Raw genomic sequence first — 23,394 nt, forward strand, 5'->3', positions numbered from 1 at the left:
CTGACGGTATAAACAGAAGAATGTGTAAATGAGAAAAAATAAATTGTCATCTGAACTGCATTAAAACACACTACTACAAAACTCTTTTTCAGCTTGTACTGAAAGTTGTGTATCTTCTTGTGAACTTATGCAGCGTTATGTGGGAGTAAGAGATGTCGTCACTGATGTGGAAAAATCACTCTGCGTTTCTCTTTTTCAACCTAATAACAAATATGGAACTCATCTAGCACCACTTAATGAGGAAAAACATGGGTAATTTCTGTAGCATTTGACATGATAATGAATGGCTTTAAATAAATGTGACTCCTTAGCTTTGTCATAAGAGCAGTGTAACTATTTCGATATGGGGCCATTATTGTAGCAAAGGTATTTGAAAATGTGTATCTCGATCCACAAATGTGTAACCAGATCCACAAATGTCAAAAAAAAAAAAAAATCTGTGCGTCTATAACCAGAGTCACAACTGTGTAATCCGATCCGCAAATGTTTAAAAAAAAAAAAAAAAAAATCTGTGTCTGTAACCAGATCCACAAATGTGTAACCAGATCCACAAATGTGTAAAAAAAAAAAAAAAAATCTGTGCATCTATAACCAGATCCACAAATGTGTAATCTGATCCACAAATGTGTAAAAAAAAAAAAAATCTGTAACCAGATCCACAAATGTGTAAAAATAAATAAATAAAACTATGTAACGAGATCTACATGTTAAAAAAATAAATAAAAATCTGTGTGCATGTAACCGTGTGTCTGTGAAAATCAGGCCACTCGATTGCATGTGTTCTTACACGTGACTTTTGCTACACTTCTGCCACACAAGATCCACAAATGTGTGCAGCAATTTGTACTTTTGTGGAGACTAACCACCAGGAGGCGCAGGCACCAATGATATCAGTCACCGCTACCGTTTTAAGCCTGGCCAGGCCCTTGAAGAACATGTTTGAGGGCGTGTTTTATTTATTTATTATTTTATTTTTATTTTTTATTATTATTTATTTACTTTTTTTTCTCCTGTGTTTCAGAGACCAGGAACATGAATGGATCTTCTTGCTTCTTTTAATTTTAAGTAAACACAAGAATAAAAATGGTAATAATAAGACAATGGTAACACAAATAGTACTCTGTCCTACGGAGCCCGCCTGGGGACATGGTGATTAATTTTTTTTTTTGGCCCAGATTATTGCTTTCCCTCACAATACTTTTGCATTCCCTAGCAATATTATTGCGAGGGAACGCAATAATATGACATTAGGTTATTGCGTTCCCCCCGAATAAAGTGCACGGCATCTTCTAGTGCATCATATCTCTGCCGAAACAGACCGTTTCACATACAGTAGTGTTCAGAATAATAGTAGTGCTATGTGACTAAAAAGATTAATCCAGGTTTTGAGTATATTTCTTATTGTTACATGGGAAACAAGGTACCAGTAGATTCAGTAGATTCTCACAAATCCAACAAGACCAAGCATTCATGATATGCACACTCTTAAGGCTATGAAATTGGGCTCACCCATTGATCAGCTCTTGGATGATCAAAGACAGTCTGGAGTTACCTGTAAGTGCTGTGACAGTTAGAAGACACCTGTGTGAAGCTAAGTTATTTGCAATAATCCCCCACAAAGTCCCTCTGTTAAATAAAAGACGTGCAGAAGAGGTTACAATTTGCCAAAGAACACATCAACTGGCCTAAAGAGAAATGGAGGAATATTTTGTGGACTGATAAGAGTGAAATTGTTCTTTTTGGGTCCAAGGGTCGCAGACAGTTTGTGAGATGACCCCCAAACTCTGAATTCAAGCCACAGTTCACAGTGAAGACAGTGAAGCATGGTGGTGCAAGCATCATGATATGGGCATGTTTCCCCTACTATGGTGTTGGGCCTATATATCGCATACCAGGTATCATGGATCAGTTTGGATATGTCGAAATACTTGAAGAGGTCATGTTGCCTTATGCTGAAGAGGACATGCCCTTGAAATGGGTGTTTCAACAAGACAATGACCCCAAGCACACTAGTAAACGAGAAAAATCTTGGTTCCAAACCAACAAAATTAATGTGAAGAAATCATGAAAAACTGTGGTTATACAACTAAATACTAGTTTAGTGATTCACAGGATTGCTAAAAAAGCATTTTGAACCTAATAGTTTTGAGTTTGTAGTGTCAACAGCAGATGCTACTATTATTGTGAACACCCCCTTTTCTACTTTTTTACTAATAGTCCAGTTTCATAGCCTTAAGAGTGTGCATATCATGAATGCTTGGTCTTGTTGGATTTGTGAGAATCTACTGAATCTACTGGTACCTTGTTACCCATGTAACAATAAGAAATATACTCAAAACCTGGATTAATATTTTTAGTCACATAGTGATACTACTATTATTCTGAACACTACTGTATGTGTTCAGTCTCCCCCACCTGATTCCACTTACTGTGTGCTCTGGTAGGCATGAGCTTTATGAAATTAGGTTATTGTGAGGGAACGCAAAACGTATTGCGAGGGAGGGAACGCAATAATATTGCGAGGGAATGCAAAAGTTTTGCGAGGGAACGCAATAATCTGGGCCAAAAAAAAATTAACCACCATGTCCCCAGGCGGGCTCCGTAGTATCCTATGGAAGAGCATTGCATTCACTGGATAAAAAAAACAAAACATTCTGTACTCGTAATTACGAGAGCTGGAAGTCTGGAGGGGAGCGAGAAGCAGGCTAAGGTTAGCTGATGATGGCACACTATGATCAGACACAGTGTGGATTTTCCCTTAAGGTGTTCCTCTATGAACCAGATTCCTCCGCATGGGGCCCCCAGACTGAAAAGCGCCTGGCCTGGAGTTCTTCTGGAATCAATAACTTCAAAGTGAATCTCCATTTTAAATCAAATGACACCTTTCCAAACGTTCTACAACAGATCAAACCATTTTTCCCTCAAATGACACGCAGGTTTTTTTTTTTTTTTTCTTTACACTTTTGTGGATCGAAATACACATTTGCACATACTTTTGCTACAATAATGGCCCCATATTTTGAGGCGTATATTTGGGCGTTATACAATTTTGAAATATAATACAGAGTTATCCTCTGTATGAGCCTCTCACTCTTTCTATCTCATTTCCATCGGTATTTCTCATTTCATGATTATGTATTTCATTGACAGGCAAACTGCATTAATCGGTCACGTTGTTTCTAATTAACACATAAGGCAGTGCAGTGTGGTGTCTTCAACTTCATAATATGTGTCTTTATACATATGTTCAGCAGCTTTTGGTTTGGTTGTTTGGCTCAAAACTGTTTTAAACTCCTCTAATCTGATTAGACATTTGGATCTGGTCTATGATTTACACACGCCTGGTTTGGTTAGGATTTCTGTCAGTTTGAAGAGCTCTCATACCCAGACTCATGGTGCTTTACATCACAGCATAAAACAAACTTGTGATTCTTTCTGAATCTGCCGTGGTGCAGATGTGCAGTGTGGAGTGCAGAAAAGCACCACTTGAGTAAACATGCTCGCTTTCAGAGACCATATGCAAAACTATTACAGAAATTGTACATGTGGAAAAGTCAAATCTCTGCCGTAGAATACTTTCCATAAAAGTAATTAGCTCCATGTGGAAAACGAGTATAAGTGATGATTGATTGACAAACTAAAATAAATAAATTCAGTTGTTCCTGTGGACATTCAAGAGTTTAACTGTTTTTGTGAGTGTTAATGTATGTCTTTTTACATTACTGTACAGTTATCATTTATTTACTCATTTACAGTCGCTCAATAAAACATAATTAAAGACCTTTTTCGAAATTGCGTATTTTAGTGCAACATGATACAAGTGGCAAACATTATCACAGGAATATTCTGATTAGTTCAGTCAAAAAGTAGAATTACGTAAGTATAAATTTTCATCTTTTGCCCAGTATACGTTTTTCATTTTGACATTTTTTAACTTTCATAACGGCTGCTGTTTCATATTACTGTTGCAGATACTTTTACCTTTTAGTTACTGTGAATATTGGCCATCCTCAATGAGCGGCTGTTATCAGCACAAAAACTGTTTGTATTGCTGGTTTGTGATTATCTGGGATTTATGCCGTTATCTCAGTTGCATTCAGTGCAAGCGTCATCATGGCTTTTCATCATTGACTGTGAATGGCTGCTTTGCTGCTCACTGCTTCCTTTTAAGCATGTGTTTTCCTGTTGCTTCACAAACATTCTTTTTTCCCTGCTATGAACTTCAGGGCTCTGAGTCCGAATCTGTGAATGGACCAGGCCGGGACAGTGGACTTGCATCATCTCGCATTGATCCATCTGCCGTTTTACCAAACAAGGGTGAAGCTGAGACTGAGCCAAACACCATGGAGGGAATGCTCTGTCGAAAACAAGAAATGGAATCCCACAGCAAAAAGGCAGCTAGCAGGTGAGTGTGATGGGGTGGAGTATGCTAGGGCTCAAGCACCGCAAGTACACCACACAACCAAACTTGTTTTTAAATGAAGTTTCTTAAAAGGTACAAGAATATCTGGAAAATTATCTGAAAAATTAACCATTTTTGACGTTTGTTCTGTCGCCGACCAAACGGTCTCCCCTGCCTTCACTGCGCATGCATTATTTTGGAGTGTCAGCAGCAATTCACCAATTATTGCCTCGTTTCTGCTTAAAACTGACTTTAGAATGATTTAAGGAGTTTTACTTTGTCATCTGATGCTTAATAATCGCATTATTCTCTTTGATCACATTGGGCGTAGAGCCAGGGTCTCAAACTCACGGCCCGTGGGCCAAATCCGGCCCGTGAGATCATTTCATCTGGCCCACCACTTGATATCAATTTATAGTGAAATCCAGCCCGCTGTCAGGACTGAGAAAGAAATTTCTGAGTTCCGAGGTGACCCTGAACGCAGCATATTTACCGCATGAACCCAAACAAGCCAAAAAAAAAAAAACATTCAGCACACTGGCAGCGCCCTCACGACGCAAATCAAAATGTCTCTTTCAAAGGCTAAAAGAAAAGTTGATGTCGAGCACAGAGTGTTTCAGGAGAGGTGGAAAAATGATTATTTCTTTGTGGAGTTTAAGGGGAACACCACCTGCCTTATCTGCAAGCAAAAAGTTGCCGTTCTGAAGGAATATAATCTCAAACTGCATTTTTTAACTAAACATGCGGACCAGTATGCAAAGTTCGAAGGAGAAGAGCGGACACAGCAAGCCGCACAGTTAAAGAAAGAGCTGTCATCTCAACAAAATTTATTCCAGAGAGCGAAAAAGGAGGCCGATGCAGCACTTGAAGCAAGTTACGTCATGAGTGAGATGAGCGCCAAAGCGGGGAAAGCCGTTCACTGAAGGTCAGTTTCTGAAAGACTGCATGCTGAAAGTTGCAGATATTGTCTGTCCAGAAAAAAAGAGCCAATTCAGCAACATCAGTCTGTCAGCCAACACGGTGGCAGAGCGGATCACTGAGCTTTCAGATGACATTTATGAACAGTTATGTGACAGAGGCAAATGTTTCAGAGCGTACTCTGTGGCTCTGGATGAGAGCACAGACATTAATGACACGGCTCAGCTCGCCATTTATGTCCACAGTATTAACGACCAGTTTGAACTAACAGAAGAGCTGCTCAGTGTGAACCCGATGCAAAGTCGTACCACAGCTAAGGATGTATTTCAGCTGCTGTGTGACACAATTGAGCAGGCTGGCCTCTCCTGGAAGTCTCTGGTAGGAATAACAACAGACGGCGCACCATCAATGATGAGGAGAAAAAAATGGACTTGTAGTGCTTGTTCAAAAAAATTGGAGGAGAAAGGTGCAGATTCTGCAATTGCTTTGCACTGCATTATCCACCAGCAGGCACTGTGCAGCAGGTGCTTAAAGTTTGACAGTGTGATGTCTGTTGTCATGAAATGCATCAATTTCATCAGATCCAGAGCCTTACAGCACTGCCAGTTCTGTGCCTTTTTAGAGGAAATTGATGCGTCATATGGAGATGTGCTGTACTTCACAGAGGTATGGTGGCTCAGCAGGGGAAATGTCCTGAAGAGGTTTTTTGAGCTGAGAACAGAAGTGAAGATGTTCATGGAGGAGGGCAGGCTGGACCTTCCTGAGCTTGATGATCCCAAGTGGCTGATGGACCTGGCTTTCCTAGTTGACATCACAGAGGAACTGAACACACTCAACCTGAAGTTGCAGGGCCCAGGCCAGCTTGTCACTGCAGCTTTTGAAAATGTCAGCGCTTTCATGACAAAACTGATGTTATGGAAAGCCCAGATCTCTGAGAAAAAACTCTTCCACTTCCCAGCATGCAGCTCTCTTGTGGAGGAGGGCAAAGCATTCAGTGGTGAAAAATATGTTGCTGCCATTGAGAAGTTACAGCAGGAATTTGACCAACGGTTTGCAGACTTCAAGACACACAGTGCCACATTCCAAATGTTTGCTGATCCCTTCTCCTTTGATGTGCAGAATGCTCCTAGTGTGCTACAAATGGAGCTCATTGACCTGCAGTGCAATTCTCAATTCAAAGCCAAGTTCAGAGAGACCAATGGAAAAGCAGAAATGCTTGGAAAATTTCTGAGACCACCATCTTTCCCAGAGCTTTTCAGGATATTCAAGAGGACCATGTGTCTTTTTGGAAGCACATATCTCTGTGAAAAACTATTCTCCACCATGAATTTTAATAAATCAAAGTATAGATCCAGACTCGGCGACGACCACCTTAAAGCCATACTGAGGGTTTCAACTGCCACCTCCCTCAGAGCAAATGTGGTTAAGCTGTCTGAGAAAAAGCGTTCTCAGGTGTCTGGGAGCAAGCATGAGACAAAAAAAAAGCGAAATACACTCAACAAAAATATAAATGCAACACTTTTGGTTTTGCTCCCATTTTGTATGAGATGAACTCAAAGATCTAAATCTTTTTCCACATACACAATATCACCATTTCTCTCAAATATTGTTCACAAACCAGTCTAAATCTGTGATAGTGAGCACTTCTCCTTTGCTGAGATAATCCATCCCACCTCACAGGTGTGCCATATCAAGATGCTGATTAGACACCATGATTAGTGCACAGGTGTGCCTTAGACTGCCCACAATAAAAGGCCACTCTGAAAGGTGCAGTTTTATCACACAGCACAATGCCACAGATGTCGCAAGATTTGAGGGAGCGTGCAGTTGGCATGCTGACAGCAGGAATGTCAACCAGAGCTGTTGCTCGTGTATTGAATGTTCATGTCTCTACCATAAGCCGTCTCCAAAGTCGTTTCAGAGAATTTGGCAGTACATCCAACCAGCCTCACAACCGCAGACCACGTGTAACCACACCAGCCCAGGACCTCCACATCCAGCATGTTCACCTCCAAGATCGTCTGAGACCAGCCACTCGGACAGCTGCTGAAACAATCGGTTTGCATGACCAAAGAATTTCTGCACAAACTGTCAGAAACCATCTCAGGGAAGCTCATCTGCATGCTCGTCGTCCTCATCGGGGTCTCGACCTGACTCCAGTTTGTCATCGTAACCGACTTGAGTGGGCAAATGCTCACATTCGCTGGCGTTTGGCATGTTGGAGAGGTGTTCTCTTCACGGATGATGCGAAGGAGATGTGTTGCACTGCATGAGGCAAATGGTGGTCACACCAGATACTGACTGGTATCCCCCCCAATAAAACAAAACTGCACCTTTCAGAGTGGCCTTTTATTGTGGGCAGTCTAAGGCACACCTGTGCACTAATCATGGTGTCTAATCAGCATCTTGGTATGGCACACCTGTGAGGTGGGATGGATTATCTCAGCAAAGGAGAAGTGCTCACTATCACAGATTTAGACTGGTTTGTGAACAATATTTGACGGAAATGGTGATCTTGTGTATGTGGAAAAAGTTTTAGATCTTTGAGTTCATCTCATACAAAATGGGAGCAAAACCAAAAGTGTTGCGTTTATATTTTTGTTGAGTATATGAATGTAAAATAGTTTATGTTGCGAAGGACAGTTGTTCAAACAGTTGAATGTTTTTCCTTTTTTTATGCAATACCTGAAGCGGCCCTCTTGTAACAACATTGGATGCTCAGCGGCCCTCTGGTAATTTGAGTTTGAGACCCCTGGTGTAGAGGGTCAGATTCAGATGTGCTGCTGTGTCGCTCTGATCGCTCCCCCATCTTTTTTTTTTTTTCCAACATTATGTTTATTTGCCATTTTATATTTTCAATTACAATATAACAAATAGAACAGATCAACCTCCCAGACACATGTTATGAAAATAAAATAGTTATAATAATAATGAAAATGATGACAATGATGACAAATGGTTACTACACGTTATACACAAAATTACAGGGTTTCCTTTTTGAATCAACAAGCAAATTATTGCTATTTTTGTGTATTGTCCTCTTCTTGTTCTTCTATTAAGTTCGTGCTTTCTGCAAATTGCATGAAGGGTCCCCAGATACTTTCAAACTTCTCCTTTTGTCTTTTCAGTAGATATGTAATCCGCTCCAATGGGAGTGTAGACAGCATCAGTTTAATCCATTGTTCAACACTTGGTGGCTTCATGTTTTTCCAGTGTAATGCAGTCAATTATGTTGCTTGTAGTATACAAATATTAGTTAAACGTTGCTCACTTGTTGTGAATCTTGATTTTTTTTTAGGCGGTATACCTAAAATTATAAAGGAGGGTTCCAGTGGAAATTCTTTCAATATAATATCTTTAACAGTTTGTTTTATTGCAACCCAGAATGTCTTGATTTCCCTACATTCCCAAATACAGTGGAATAATGTTCCCTTTTCTTCTCCACATTTAGAACAAGTATCTGGGATTATTTGGATTATATTTATTTAATTTTGCAGGGGTGACATAAACACGCATGAGCCACTTGTATTGTAGTAATCTTAACTGAGAATTAATAGTTTGCTTATAGGCTTTATTACAAACAAATTCCCATTCCTCTATTGATAAGTTGAATTCAAATCTTTCTTCCATGCCTCAGATTTCGCAACAGAGTTGTCAGAGGAATGTGATATCAGTAATTTATAAAATTCTGAGATTGTTCCCCTTTTAAGGTCATTTCCACTGATCACCTCCTCCAACTCAGAGATGGGTGATTTTGATATTATTTAGTTTTGCTCTTAACTAGCTTCTTAAATAGCTTCTTAACTGAAGGTATTTAAAAAAATATTTATTGTCTATGTTATATTTGTGTCTAAGCAAGTCGAATGACAACATGTAGTCAGAGTTCGCCATGTACAAATCTCCAATTTTCTTCAGTCCGTTCAGAGCCCACAGCTTGAACACTGCATCAGCTCTCCCAGGTCTAAAATCTTGATTTCCCCAGATCGGGGTCAGTTGTGACAAGGTAACAGGTTAATTGATATACCTTTTTACATTGTACCACACCTTAATCATGTTACATACTATTGGGTTTTAGTTTTTTAACCAAGTTAACTTTTGTATCCGAGAAAAGGTATAAAGGCAATGAAAGTACTAAGAAATTACTCTCCATTTCAGTCCACTGGGGGACGTCTTTTGTAATAAAATAATACCTTATGGATCTAAGTTGGGCAGCCCAATAGTACCACTCTATATTTGGACACATCAGGCCTCCTTTATTATAAGGTAAATGGAGTAGGGACAGTCTTATTCGAGCCCGTTTTTTGGTCCATAAAAAATCAAGAAGCAGTTTTTTAAACATTTTAAACCAATTAACAGGGGGAGGCAAGGGAATATTCTGAAAAACATATAATAATTTTGGAAGTATCATCATTTTAAAAGTATTGATTCGGCCTATAAGAGACAGGAGATGTATCCATGTATTAAATCTATCAGTAATTTCATTTATTAATGACTCATAGTTAAGCTGAACAATAGAGTCTAAATTTGGAAGAATTTGTATTCCTAAGTAAGTAAACTTTGGGACTGATTTGAATTGTGAGACCACAGCTGGCGGGTTCTCTCTTTCTTTTTTATGTAGTAGTAAAATTGAAGATTTTAATTTGTTGACCAAATAACCTGAAATATAGCCAAACTCATGAATTAGATTCAGCAAAGCAGGGATAGATGACTTCAGATTAGAAAGAAATAAAATTACATCATCTGCATATAATGAGAGCCTATGTTCTACCTGATCTATTGAAATTCCTGTTATATGAGAATGTGCTCGTATAGCTATGGCGAAGGGTTCCATTGCTAAAGTGAATAGCAACGGCGATAACGGGCAGCCTTGGCGACTTCTACGTTTGATTAAAATAGTTTTGGACACATTTTTGTTTGTTAGAATCTCAGCAGTTGGGTGTAAGTATAATAGCTGTACCCATTTTCGAAATACTGGTCCTAATCCAAAACGAGTTAACACGTTAAACAGATATGCCCACTCTACCCTATCGAACGCTTTTTCAGCATCCAGGGAGAGAAGGGCGGTATCTTTAATGTTTTGAGATCTCTGAATAATATTGAGAAGCCTTCTTACATTGTGCAGGCCTTGCCGACCTGAAATAAAACCATTTTGATCCCTGTGAATGATTGATGGAAGAATTTCCTGTAACCGCATTGCTAGCAGTTTACAAAGTATCTTTAAGTCTGAATTAAGCAGGCTTATTGGCCTCATATTTTCACATTTGTTGCTAGGTTTTCCAGGTTTTTGTAGTAGAATAATTAAAGCCTTGGTCATTGAGTTTGGAAGTTCGCCTTTTGTAAAAGCTTCTTGGAACATTTCAAATATTGGTTTTGCCAGCTTTGCTTTATACACTTTATAAAAATCTGATGGAAACCCATCAGGTCCATGTTTTTTATTTGTGCTCATTTTGTCAATAGTTTTGATTATTTCTTGTTCATTAATCATTGCATCCAATTGTTGCTTAATAAAATCAGTTATAGTAGGTATGGTTATCTTATCCAAGAATGCATTGTGTGTATCAATGTCCACAGTGCACAGAGATTCGTCTAGTTTTTCATAATAATTTTTGAATTCCGTGTTTATTTCAGTTGGGTCTACTAGCGTTTCCCCCTTTGAGTTTATTATTGAATTGATGTTTTTTGTACTTCCAGTTGCTTTACTAGCCATGCTAAAATCCTACCAGGTTTTTCTCCCTGTTCATAAAAAGATTGGATTAATCGTAATATATTAGAAGCTGCCCGATCTGCTGACTCTTTATTATATTGTGCTCTCAATAACATCAACTTTCTTTCCACTGATGGCTTCCTATTTTTGAAGACCTGCCTCTCTAAGTTCTGTATTTCTTCTTCAAGCTGTTGTCTTTTCTTACGTTGTTCTTTAGATTTTGAAGTAGTGTATGAAATTATATAGCCCCTTTTACAGGCCTTAAAGGCGTCCCATTTGATACAGGCTGTTGTTTGTGGTATTTAAACTAAAATATTCATCTATTTTATTTCCTATATAAGCAACAAATGATTCGTCTTTGAGCCATTTTTGATGTAAGCACCATCTAGGAGGTCTATTATTGAATTATAAACATATTTTAAACTGCACGAGGCATGGTCTGAAATAGTAATTCCATCATATGTACAATCTATTATGTTGGACAACAAGTCTGCCGAAACCAGAAAATAATCTATGTGCGAGTAAGAATTAAATGTTTTGGAATAACAGGAGTATGTAACTTCAGTAGGATTAAAATGTCGCCAAATGTCTATCATCTATAACTCCTTCATAAAGGTCTGGATGATTTCTCTGCATTTATGATGAGTTTGGTCAATTCCAGTTGAATGATCTATAGCTGGGCTCAAAACACAGTTCCAACCTCCACTGATAATGCTCTTTCCTGGGAGAGAGGAGATAGTTAGGAACATGGTCCATATACAACGATTAGGTTAAGGGACTTAAAATAGATCCTTGGATGATTAGGTATCTTCCGAATTTATCTTTTATTACATTTACGACTTGAAAAGGTACTGATTTATGTATTAATGTAATGACTCCTCGAGCTGTTGTTGTAAATGAAGAAGCATACATCGCGCCCTGCCACCTTCTGCTTATCCTGATATTTTCACTCTCAAGAGTGTGTGGCTCCTGCAAAAATACTATTTTTGAGCCCAAATCCTTTATTTTATTCATGACTTGCTTGATCTTTTTCATTTTTTGTAAACCCCTGCAGTTCCATGAAATATATTTAATTTCAAGTTTTTGTGTCATCTAAACAAATAAAATACCTTTCAGTTACAGAATATAAAAGTGTCTGGGAGGGAACAAATATTCGAACATTAGAACGCAAACCATAAACAACACACATACATATACCCCTTCTCCAGCTAGCTGGGCCACCCCATGAAATGTTCTTTTTCCAACCGCTATCATCACAAATCTTACGATCTGAACTACGAAGTAGTGTAACATTTATACGCCTACCTGCTACTTGTTTCAGATAATAGATCCCTTTTTTTATTTTATTTTTTATCTTATTATTATTAGTTATTATTTATTTATATCTTTTTTTTCTTTCCTTTTCCTCTTCTTTCCTTCCTTTCCCGTCCTTCTCTTTTTAATAGACAATATTTACTCTAGTTTGAGAGAAACAAAAAACAAAAAAAAAAAACATATATGTATGAAGTAAATAAACAGATAACAGAGTTAAAGTAAAGATGTATACATATGATTGTCAGTTATTGTTGTTTACTATCAAATTTTCTAATAATAGTGGTGGTGATAACAAATACAAATCTTTCCCAAATTAACAGCAATGTTTAACAGTACCTTTACACCCCAGTCAGTTTGTTTTTTCAGTGTCCATCTGGATCGTCATAATAAAATTCTTGGCCTCCGCTGGAGAGTTAAACTTGTAGACAGTCTGCTTGTATGTCAGCACCAGCGTTGATGGAGAGAGAATGCCATGTCTCACTCCAAGCTGGCGCAACTGGTTACGCACCTTGTCGAACTGTTTGCGCTGCTTGTGCACCTCTGTAGCGATGTCAGTAAACAGTCTCACACGATGGTTCTTGTACAGGACATCCTTCTTTGTTTTTGCGGCCCTGAACACCATTTCTTTTTGTTTGTAGTTGAGAAAACGCATGAGTACCGTTCGCGGCGGAGCGTCAGTGTCCTTTTTTGGCCCGATGCGATGTGCCCTTTCCAGCTCCAGTGGATGACGCATGGGACTCAGATCCAGAAAACGTCAGGCAGCCAGCTCTCTAAAAATCCACACATATCCGCGCCTTCACTGTTTTCAGGGAGACCCACCAGCCTGAGATTATTCAAACGTGACCTCATTTCCATATCGACTACTTTATCTTTGAGGTGTTTGTTTCTCTGCTGTAAGTTTTCAACCACAACTTTTAAATCCACTTGTTTGTCCTCTACTGTGGAAAGGCGCACCTCCACTTGTGACAGCCGCTCTGTGCACTCCGACACCTCCTTTTTTGTGTCCTCCAATACTTTCAATACGCAGTCAAACTTTCCAATAAACTCTGCCCTCAAGTTACGCAACTCTCCCAGAATTTCGTCTTTAGCAGAGTGCAGATTATCTTTGCTGGGCGCAGATGTCTTGACGGCGTGTACCTCCACATTGGCGTCTTCACCTGTGCTGGTAGTTGCTTCAGTATTAGCGTCTGTGCGTATAGCATTAGCTTCTTGGCTAGCGGTCGGCTCTACTCCGTGCGGACCATAATCTGTCAGTTTAGACTGCGTAGTTTTGAATTTTTCTTTCCCACCTTTTCCGGGGCCAGGCATATTTAGCTATCTAAATGTCACAGTTTTAGAGCAGTTTTCATTGTTGTAGTGAGGATTAGTCAGAATTGTTGTAGAGAGCAGGATCGAGCGTGACTGTCTAGCTCGCGGCCATACCGGAAGTCCTCCCCGCTCCCCCATCTTTTATTATGAAATTATGCTGAATTTATGTGGAAATGATTGTTGTACAAAAGTTTCAGATATCTGACACTGAGACAGATGATGACTGGAGTGCAGTTTGAAGATACGAGGCGATAATCAGTGAATTGCTGCTGACGCTCCAAAATGACGCATGCGCAGTGAAGGCAGCTTGGACCAATTTTTAGGGGGGACTGTTATTTAATTTACTGTTGGTTTCTCTTTCTTAAAGGACAGCATTATGTATCTTGGGTTAGGTGTTGGATCCTTGAAAGTTTACCTTTGAAATCTGAAAGCTTTTCTACAGCCCTTTTCACATTTAGGGTTAGGGTTGTGTAGCCTCTGTTAATATCCTGTTCTGGTGTTACGTATGAATAAAAGATCAAGTCAAGTCTGGGAGCATGTGCTGGTGCTGCCCTTTTGCAGCATCCATGGCACCATGGAACCTCCTTGGGTCCTGGACAACAACCATCCAAGTAGAAAATAGGTCCATTCTAACCTCCAAAATCTTTCCATCTGCTGCAGCCAGGTGAAACATGGGCATCACCTTAGCCTTTTCCAGCTACCGGATTCCTCAGCACTCAGACACCTGCATGCTGGCTCATTCACAGAGAAACACGCCACATGGCCAAAATGTCGAACCTGATCACAGTGCAAGTGATACTCCTCATCTTAGAAGAAGAAGAGAAGAAGGGCCTTTGATTGTCATTGTACATGCATACAATGAAATTTGTCCTCTGCATTTAACTAATCTTAATTACAGTTAGACACAATCCAACCACTAGGAGCAGTGGTCAGCCACAGTCCAGCGCCTGGGGACCAACTCCAGATGAAGAGACGCTTGGTCAGGGGCAGAGAAAGGAGCAGACCCTAAATGAGCATGTTATGATCATGGGAGGAAACTGGAGTGGGAGGAAACACACACACACACACACACACACACACACACACACACACACACACACACACACACACACACACACACACACACACGGGGAGAACATACAAACCTCACACAGAAAGGCCAGGAAGCGATCTGGCAACCTTCTTGCTGTGAGGCAACAGTGCTAACCACTAATCCACCATGCCCCCTCTTAGTAACCATTAATTTGATACAGAGTCATCCCAGCTGGACCCAAGGATCATGCAAACAGACCTAGTACCAAAGACATCCAGTTGTCACCTTAGGTCGCTGGTTAGTGTTCAAGTCTTACAACTATACAGCAAGACAGGTAGCACCAGGACTCTAAAAAGTAGGACTGTCATTCTCCTGCAAAGATATTGCCATTGCCAAACACCTCTTTCCAGCAACCTCATGACTCCATAAAGTCTTGCTAAGCACCTCTCAATCTCAAAGGCCGAGGACCCACAGAGTGCCGAGATAGTGAATGTCTCTACAAGTTCAACACTTTCACCACATTCAGATACACTTCTGATGGCTGAGACCAGGAAGTTGAGAGCCTGAATCCTAGTCTTGATCCAGGACAATGTCAAATCCAGACACTCCAGTTCTTCACTTAGCTTCTTAGAATCACAGTATCTTTAACTCTAATAATCTTTAATTCTCAAGTGCTACAATTACTGTATCCATTGATTCTGCAAAGATCACAGCATTGTCTGTGAAGTCTAGGTCAATAAACCTTTCCTAGTCAACAAATGCCCCCAAGTCACTGTTTTTTGCAACTCAACCCAACACGCAGTCCATGCAAGCATTTAACAGTGTAGAATCCAGAACACATCACTGACAAATATCAGTGTTCACTGGGAAAAACTCAGTGTCCATAGGAGAAACAGCTCCTCCTATGGACACTAGCAGCTCCAAAACAATCCTCAGCAACTTTCGGGTATGGTTGCGGAAGAACTCCCACAACATATTCGGATCACCACACAGACACCATGCACATGGAGTCAAGCAAATCCTACACCTGCGCTATCTTTGGCAACGGAAGTAAAAAACAACTTTTATAGCCTGAAGTGTATGGCTCTCCTTTACAGTGTTTGAACCACCAAACTGCTTGTAGATGCTTTGGGGCTGGAGGGGACATTGATGATAACAAAACAGGAACTGCTAATGCTGACTGATGTAAAATAGGTGCTGTGGGGGAAGAAAAGACTGGAATGGTGCAAAAATGTTACAGTCATTATATACTCTGTGGTTTTATGTAAATGACATATCAACACTACAACCCAGTTGTCACCTGCACAACCACAACATTCATGCAACTGTCATGTCTTCGGTAGATGTCCACAACTGTTCCTACAGAGAAAGGTGCACTATTCCATATTCTCTGTTCCAAAAGGTCTTGGCAGAATGTTTACTGTGTGCTGAAAAAAGGAAGCCTCGGTTTCTACAAAGACAACAAAAGTGCAAGTAACGGCATTCCTTACCATGGAGAAGTACCCATCAGCCTAAACGAGGCTGTGTGTGAGGTAGCGCATGACTATAAGAAGAGGAAACATGTGTTCAAGCTCAGGTGAGAAGGCAAACAAACAATAAAGGTCTAAAGCTGGCCTCCCATTTTCAATTGATTTAATTTTATATAGCGCCAAATCACAACAAAGCTGCCTCAAGGCGCTTCACACAAGTAAGGTCTAACCTTACCAACACCTAGAGCAAGCACACAGGTGACAGTGGTAAGGAAAACTCTCTCTGATGATATTGAGGAAGAAACCTCAAGCAGACCAGACTCAAAGGGGTGACCTACTGCTTAGGCCATTCTAACAGTTACAAGTTTTTTTTTTTACAAACTTTTGCAAAGCTGAAGAAACAGAAAAGAGGAAAGCAAAACATCTGCTGCATCAGCTTTAGGTATGGTATCTCTCTGTCAGTCCAGCATCCCAATGTTTGCAGACGCCAGTCCCATGCAATGCCCTCCGTAACTCCAACAGAGAGAAAAAGAATCAGTTGGCCGGAATAACCACACCTAAAGTATAATTCATCAGCAGTAAATCGACAAGAAAGCAGAGAAAATACTAAGGTGATTGCTGCCACTAGCCCTAAGCTTCACTAACAAACCCAGAATTTAAATAGAGTTGAGGCCAAGACCTGTTCCGTTACAAATAAAATGAATTTAAAAGGATAGGAAGCATAGTTTCATACTATGCCAGTATGCTAGTCATACGAGACACTTCACACTTGATTGTATATATTTTTGTCACACAAAAATTGGATACCTAATCAGATCTTAAACGGGTGTAATCTGTGGTAGAAGTAGTATTGTAGAACATTGTAGGAAAGTTTAAAATATGTTTATGATAAATTGTGATTCAGAAAACGAATAATCTGATGTAATTTGTGTAGATGGGGTAATATTTTTTTATTGTAATTTTACAGGGGCTTTGTATTTTATGTCAGTAGTGCAGCTTGAAATAAATGATTTCTGCTTATTGTGGACTTGGCTGCTTAGGTATTTTGATGCCAGATAAAAGATAAAATTAAAATACAGTGCAGATGGTTTTCTGTTTTGGAGAAAACAGTGAGTAATTTCCATTTCAGCAAACTGCAGAGAGTGTGTACTTGGTTGTGTGTGTGTGTGTGTGTGTGTGTGTGTGTGTGTGTGTGTGTGTGTGCATAGCTCCTTTTGCATACAACTCAGACACAAGGGGCACTTCTCCGCTCTTCGCTCTGGTAAAAGCACAGATATCATAGACATGGCAAAGGTGGGTGACTAGACGTGCGTACAACATACAGTAATAGTGTAATACTGTTCTGTGAGGAGAGGCCTCCTGATTCTCTTCTGCGACATAAATCCACAGCATGAATACCAAGAAAGCTTGTTGTGCTCCTTTGCAGAAGACAGTTTTGAGATGTTAACAGAAACATTGTCGCTGTGTGGAAAAGTGTGGTAATAAGCACAGGAGTACCGCATAGGCTGTATGGAGTAGCATTCTGTATCACATGCGCTCAAACACGCATTATTGTCGTCTGCAACAAGGAAAGAAAACACAAATTTTGCCTGCTATTTTAACGCATCAGGCACAATTTCCTTATTTTGGGAATCTTGACACAAATTGCGGCCAAAAATCTGCAATGGGAGCCCGGCTTAAGAGAATAACTAATACAGTCATAAGCATATCACATAAAACGAGGTAATGAAATGCCAGCTTCTGTAAACTACTGAGATATATTGGAGTCCTTAGTTTGTAGCTTACATCTTCAATGCTGTACCTGCAGGCTGGGAGATGGAAAAGAGTACCTGTTCCAAGCCAAGGACGAGGTGAGGCATACAAAATTAAAATAGAAACTCAACAGTAATGATGATGATGCTTATTATTTTTTAAACTTTTCTTTTTATTTATTTTTGTAAAATGGTCCTTTCTGGTAACTGAAAGGCCTCAGTGAGAAATGGTAACAAAATTTTGTGTTTTCTTGTGGAGGCGGAGATGAGCGCTTGGATTGGTTCCATTCTCAGCTCCATTCTGGGAGGAGCAGGAGACTCGCCCCTTGCTCCACAGCCCATCAGCCGCGCCATGACCATGCCTCCCATCTCCCCCAGCTCGGGCGAAGCTGGAGGCGTAACCATGCGGAACAAAGAGGGCAAGGAGAAGGATCGTGAGAAGAGGTTTAGTTTCTTTGGCAAGAAAAAGTAGAACATTTGTAAAATAATCATTGGAAACCATTTTTTCTTTTCAAAAATTTCAACAAACTGAAACAGGCAGAATGGAAAATACAGTCAAACAAACAAGATGCTGTCAGTGCGAATCCATGGGAACCTGTCAGCAGCTACCATAGGTAGCTCACAGAGAACTTTGTTTTCTTTCAGATTCTCTTCTTGAACTGTTTTTAGCTTTTGGTTCGCCTGATCTGTATTTGATATTTAGCCACAGCTAGCAGTGAAAGCCCCCATCCTAAGGCAAGTTCAGCCCACCAGCAGAGCTTATTTGTCCAATTTACTCCCAGAACCAAATCATTGGGACATCTGGTTTCTGTTACCTAGAGCCACAAGGCTGGTCCCGTTCACTTCCATTCAACCAAATCAGTTCTTTAATTTTAACAGTTTCCTCCTTGGTGAGTCTGGACTAGTTAAGCTGCTTTAAATCTGTGGCACTGATGGATGGTGACTTTGCACTGTGGAGCATGCTCATTTTATTTTCACATTTTCATAATTCTTTTCTTGTTGACATTGATGTTAATAAGACCAAAATCTTTACTGTTGTTATTATTATTATTAATATTATTATTATTATTTCTCTTAAACTATCGCTGGATTGACAAAAGGACTTTCTTTGAAAGTAGATGTTGATTTATGTTGTGGAGAGGAACAAATTTGGTTAAACTACTGGAGAATGTTGCCCCTGCATTTTTTTAAGAATGAGTTGTTGACCAAAACAATAAATAAATAAAATAAATTCAAAAATTTTTTTAGCTGTGTGCAGTAAGTGATCATGTTTCAATCGAAAAATTCTCTTGAATAAGTGGTTTTGTTTTTATTTAATCTCTCATTTTGCTTGATTATTTCTCCTGAGTAATCTTTTCTGCTTGATTTTTAGATTTCTTTTTTTCTGTACAAAGCAGAGATTAGTTTTCTAGTGTGTGTGTGCGTGTGTGTGTGTGTGCATTCGTGCGTGAGTGTGAGTTGTGATGCTGTGGATTTTGCACGTTTCTGTTTTTCCAATTCACACATGATCAGATGGATGCTGTTTTTTGGTAAACACACATTCAGAGTAAAACCAGGCACAACCACAAACTTTTATTAGGTTGGCTTTTGTACAATTTGCTTTTCTTTGCTTTTAATTGTATCATTAGCAATACCAGTGAAGTTATTTGAGGTAGTTTTTCATTGCTTTCATTTTAAATTATTTCTTTCTCTTCTCTATATACTGGTGTGAAGGCACGGTGTCATTTATAGATAAAAAGCTGAAGCACATTTGTTTTGGCAGACTCTAGGGAGGAGGACAGATGGACAGCAGCTACATAATTAGAGGTTAAATGAAGAGTGTGGAAGTGCAATTAGATGGTCTATGGAAAAGCCCGTCATGCACTGAGATGTTCTGAGCCTTAAAATGATCCAGCTACAAATATACAGAACCATTTAAATAATCCTAAGTGTACAAAAAGAGAACCTTTCTAAGTACAAGAACAATACGAATGGCTGATACGTATGTCCTGTGGCAATGATCTGTGGCAATGATAATGTATGTTGTGAGTGGATTATACACACAGCTACAGTGTGCAGACTGATGTTGAATTTGAAAGCGGTAACCATTGCTAACGCTGCTTTATATCGGCAGAAGGAATCCTCGTCAGGCTTTGAGCGCTTGCATATGGGGTATGACCTCATGTACAGTTATACTTGTATGCGTCTCCTCATTGTCATCAATTCTGTGCTGATCTATTCTGAAAACATGAGAATCCATCATAATCTTAGGAATAACTAACTAAGTCTTACAGGTATTCAAACAGGTAATCCATTATTGTTAATGTAAAAGCATATAAATGTTATATGATAACTTTTTTAACTGAAATGTGTGTTTATCACTTGGATCAAATTGTTGAATAGAAATATTTTGCGCACACGTGACACTGGTGGCACAAAAAGTTGCTTTCATAATCATCTCAAAAGCCCTGGCTTGGTTGTCAGGAACTCGAATGATGATTCAAAATTTGCCTTTTCTAAATCTTGAAATGCATCAGGAAATAAGTTGACTCATTGTCCCTGATTGATTCAAAGTTAACTAATTTGGTACTAACGTGACACCCGTAGGGTGGCTGATAGGGGCCACAACACTTCCAGATTAAGACCAAACCATTACAGGCAGAAAGCACAAATGCAAAAAAACAAAACAAAAAACACCTGCATTAATTCAACAACAGGTAGCTGTATCAAAAATGTTTTGCAAATTGAAGACCTCTTGCAGACACAGAAAATACAACCTACAGCACATGTAACAGTTTAATATAACATGTCTGCTGCAAATGCAGACAACACAAGCAAACAAAATGCTTTGAAAAGTTTCACAAAGTGGCAGAAGTCCTAATAACAGAAACAGAACTTTCTGATAGAAAAAAATTGACTTCTACTCTACAGTGCATTGCAAATAAAATAGTAAAATGTGAAAATATAGCCAGGATAAGAGTAAATAAATAAGTAAATAAATTATACGATGCTCTGTTGACCAGGTAGAAAACGAGAGGAGCGCTGCAATGTAGTGAACGGTCAATCAATTAAAGTCCTGTAAAGTGAATTTATAGCAGACACGTTATCAAATTAAGAAATTGTCACGTGCTGCAGGTTATATTTGTGTTCAGTGTTTGCAAGCACCTCCCCCTCAATTTGCAAAATGATTTCTGATGCAGCTACCTCTTGTTCATTTGATGCAGTTGGTTTTTCCATTTGTCTTTTCTGCATTTGCTGCTGCTGCTGTTCATTTGGAAGTGCTGTGTGGCCCCTGTTGGTCACCACATGCTTGAGCTGTGGTTTTCATATTTAAATGTTTTCTGAAAATATAATAGTTAAAATAAACTTGCTTGTTTGTAGTGGTTTGAAATGGCCTTATTGTCTTGTTTTCTTGACCCAAATGAATGTGTAGCCAGTGGGGCCATCAGTCAAACAAAAGACCCTCCACATCAGTACATTAAAACATCACCACATTAAAACATCTGAACATTCACTTTGAGACTATTGCACTGGGACCAGGTTTGAAGAAGACTTCAGGGAGTCTTGGACAGTTGGTCCAAACTCAATCAACTTGTCCAGTTTGTGCCCATTAGCAGTTCAAAGAGCTCCTACTTCCAGTCTAGTTAAAGTAGCATTAACATCAAACTACAATTGATCACAATGATCATTGCATACATAGGTGAGCCAACAGTTAGCATACACCATGCACAAATTCAGGTGGAGGCATCTTTCTTCCCCAATGGATGAGTCATTCCAATGGCCAAAGCTTCCTGATCTCTGATCCAGTTAATATAAATGAATTTTAAGTTTAAAGGTGACACAATGTATTTTCTTACTGGTTCATTTGAATGTAAATGACTCCAATTAGTTTGGCCAAATTGGTCATGTAAAGCAAAAATATTTCTCATACTTGATGAGCGTGCTCTTTCAATCGCACTCGCACATAGCCACTGTACTGTATATGTAATGCAGAATGATCCTGATAATCCAGTCTTATAGAAATGTCCTCAGCTGTCTGTGATTTGGTGTTGCATCTTTTTAAAATAACAATATGCTAATTTTGAGTTTTGACCAGAACTTGGAAAGTTTGTATAATCTGTGTCAAAGACTTGAATTTTCAGTTATGAATGTACTTGATGTTGGAGTACTTAATGAAAGTAACTTGATTTTCTTACCTTTTTTTTTTTTTTTAAGAATAAGGCAAGAAATTTGCGGGAGTTTGCCCCCCCGCCCCTATTCAGTGGTGTGTTGCAACATTTGATTTGAAGTCTGTCCACCTACTTTGATTTCTTTTACAGATGCCTAGTTCTTCCCCTGTGTTCTTAATATCACTACTGTTATTAATTGCTATTATTATCATTGCTTGTTACTATTACTACTACTGGTACTAATGAAAACTGCTGTCCATTTTTGGGTACGTGTCTGTAATACAAGACTTTTCCACACATTGTCAGTGTGCTGTGAAGCATTTTCATTACAAATTGGAAATAATGATTGTTGGTTTGTGTATCTATATCTAATATTAGGAATAATAAAACATGGTTTTATCCACCCCCCCCCACCCCCCCCCAAAAAAAAATCAAAACTGATTTTGTACTGTTATGTTAAAACCAAGAAGCATATTTAAATATGGTCAGTTGCAAAACATGAAAATTCTATTTCTTTTAGTAAATCCAAGCTTCAGTTTTGTGTTTGTCATAATAGTTTTCTCAGGGCAGGAAAAAGGGCAGGAGCTACTCTGGACTGATGAGTAAAAAGTTAGAAATTTTTTTTTTTTACAAATATGTTTGAGAGTGGTGCCAGATTGAATCTTAAATCTTTTAATCAAATCTCTGCAGGCATCAGTGGAGCCTGGTTGAGGCTCATTGCATTTCTGCAGCATTTCTGTAAGTGAACTCAGGATGTGGTTAGATTTAGGGCCTAATTTAGTAAGACCCCATACAACTGCTAAATTAGATTTACTAAGAATAATTGCTTTCATGGCAGCGGGTGGTGATGTGACATAAACTCCAGTATGTAAATGAGGATTTTGTGTATGTTGATGACCATTAACAAAAAAATGGAATTCAATCAGCTACTTTCATGTACACGCACAATAAATTAAACACACATTTTAACTGAATATGTCATTTATTGAGCATTTACCAAATCAAAAATGAAAGTACCTTGAGAATAGTCTGCTCTTTCATGGGAGATGAAAGGTATGTGGCACAAGCCCAGATTCAGCACTGCTGCTGTGAAAAGCGCTTGCTCACGCAAATAAAGATGATCTTGATTTTATTCATTTAAGTCCCCATTTTGTAAATAAATTCAGCATCCATTTCTTGTGTATGAATTCTGTGGTGAACTAGGATTTCCTGAATTATTATATTATGAATATTATTATTAAACAGCTGGTTTAAGGTGATCTTCAAATGCACATTTTCATGATGGTGTTTTATCATGACGTGAACTGACTCTGGTGTACATATATTCTCTTCATGTTCATATAACTG

At 39.1% G+C, this 23,394-nt stretch overlaps 1 protein-coding gene across 1 annotated transcript in view; it reads left to right on the plus strand.

Annotated features, from left to right (window-relative positions):
* LOC117517969 (spectrin beta chain, non-erythrocytic 1) overlaps nt 1-22,450 on the plus strand; it is a 137,712-nt gene extending 115,262 nt beyond the window's left edge. The window contains 4 exon segments of the mRNA XM_034179088.1: nt 4,227-4,405; nt 16,082-16,255; nt 17,956-17,998; nt 18,159-22,450. Coding sequence (XP_034034979.1) covers nt 4,227-4,405; nt 16,082-16,255; nt 17,956-17,998; nt 18,159-18,371 — 609 coding nt within the window. The 3' untranslated portion in view covers nt 18,372-22,450.
* The last annotated feature ends 944 nt before the right edge of the window (nt 22,451-23,394 follow it).

This window comes from Thalassophryne amazonica, chromosome 9 (genome assembly GCF_902500255.1).
Source record: "Thalassophryne amazonica chromosome 9, fThaAma1.1, whole genome shotgun sequence".
Lineage (NCBI taxonomy): Eukaryota > Metazoa > Chordata > Actinopteri > Batrachoidiformes > Batrachoididae > Thalassophryne > Thalassophryne amazonica.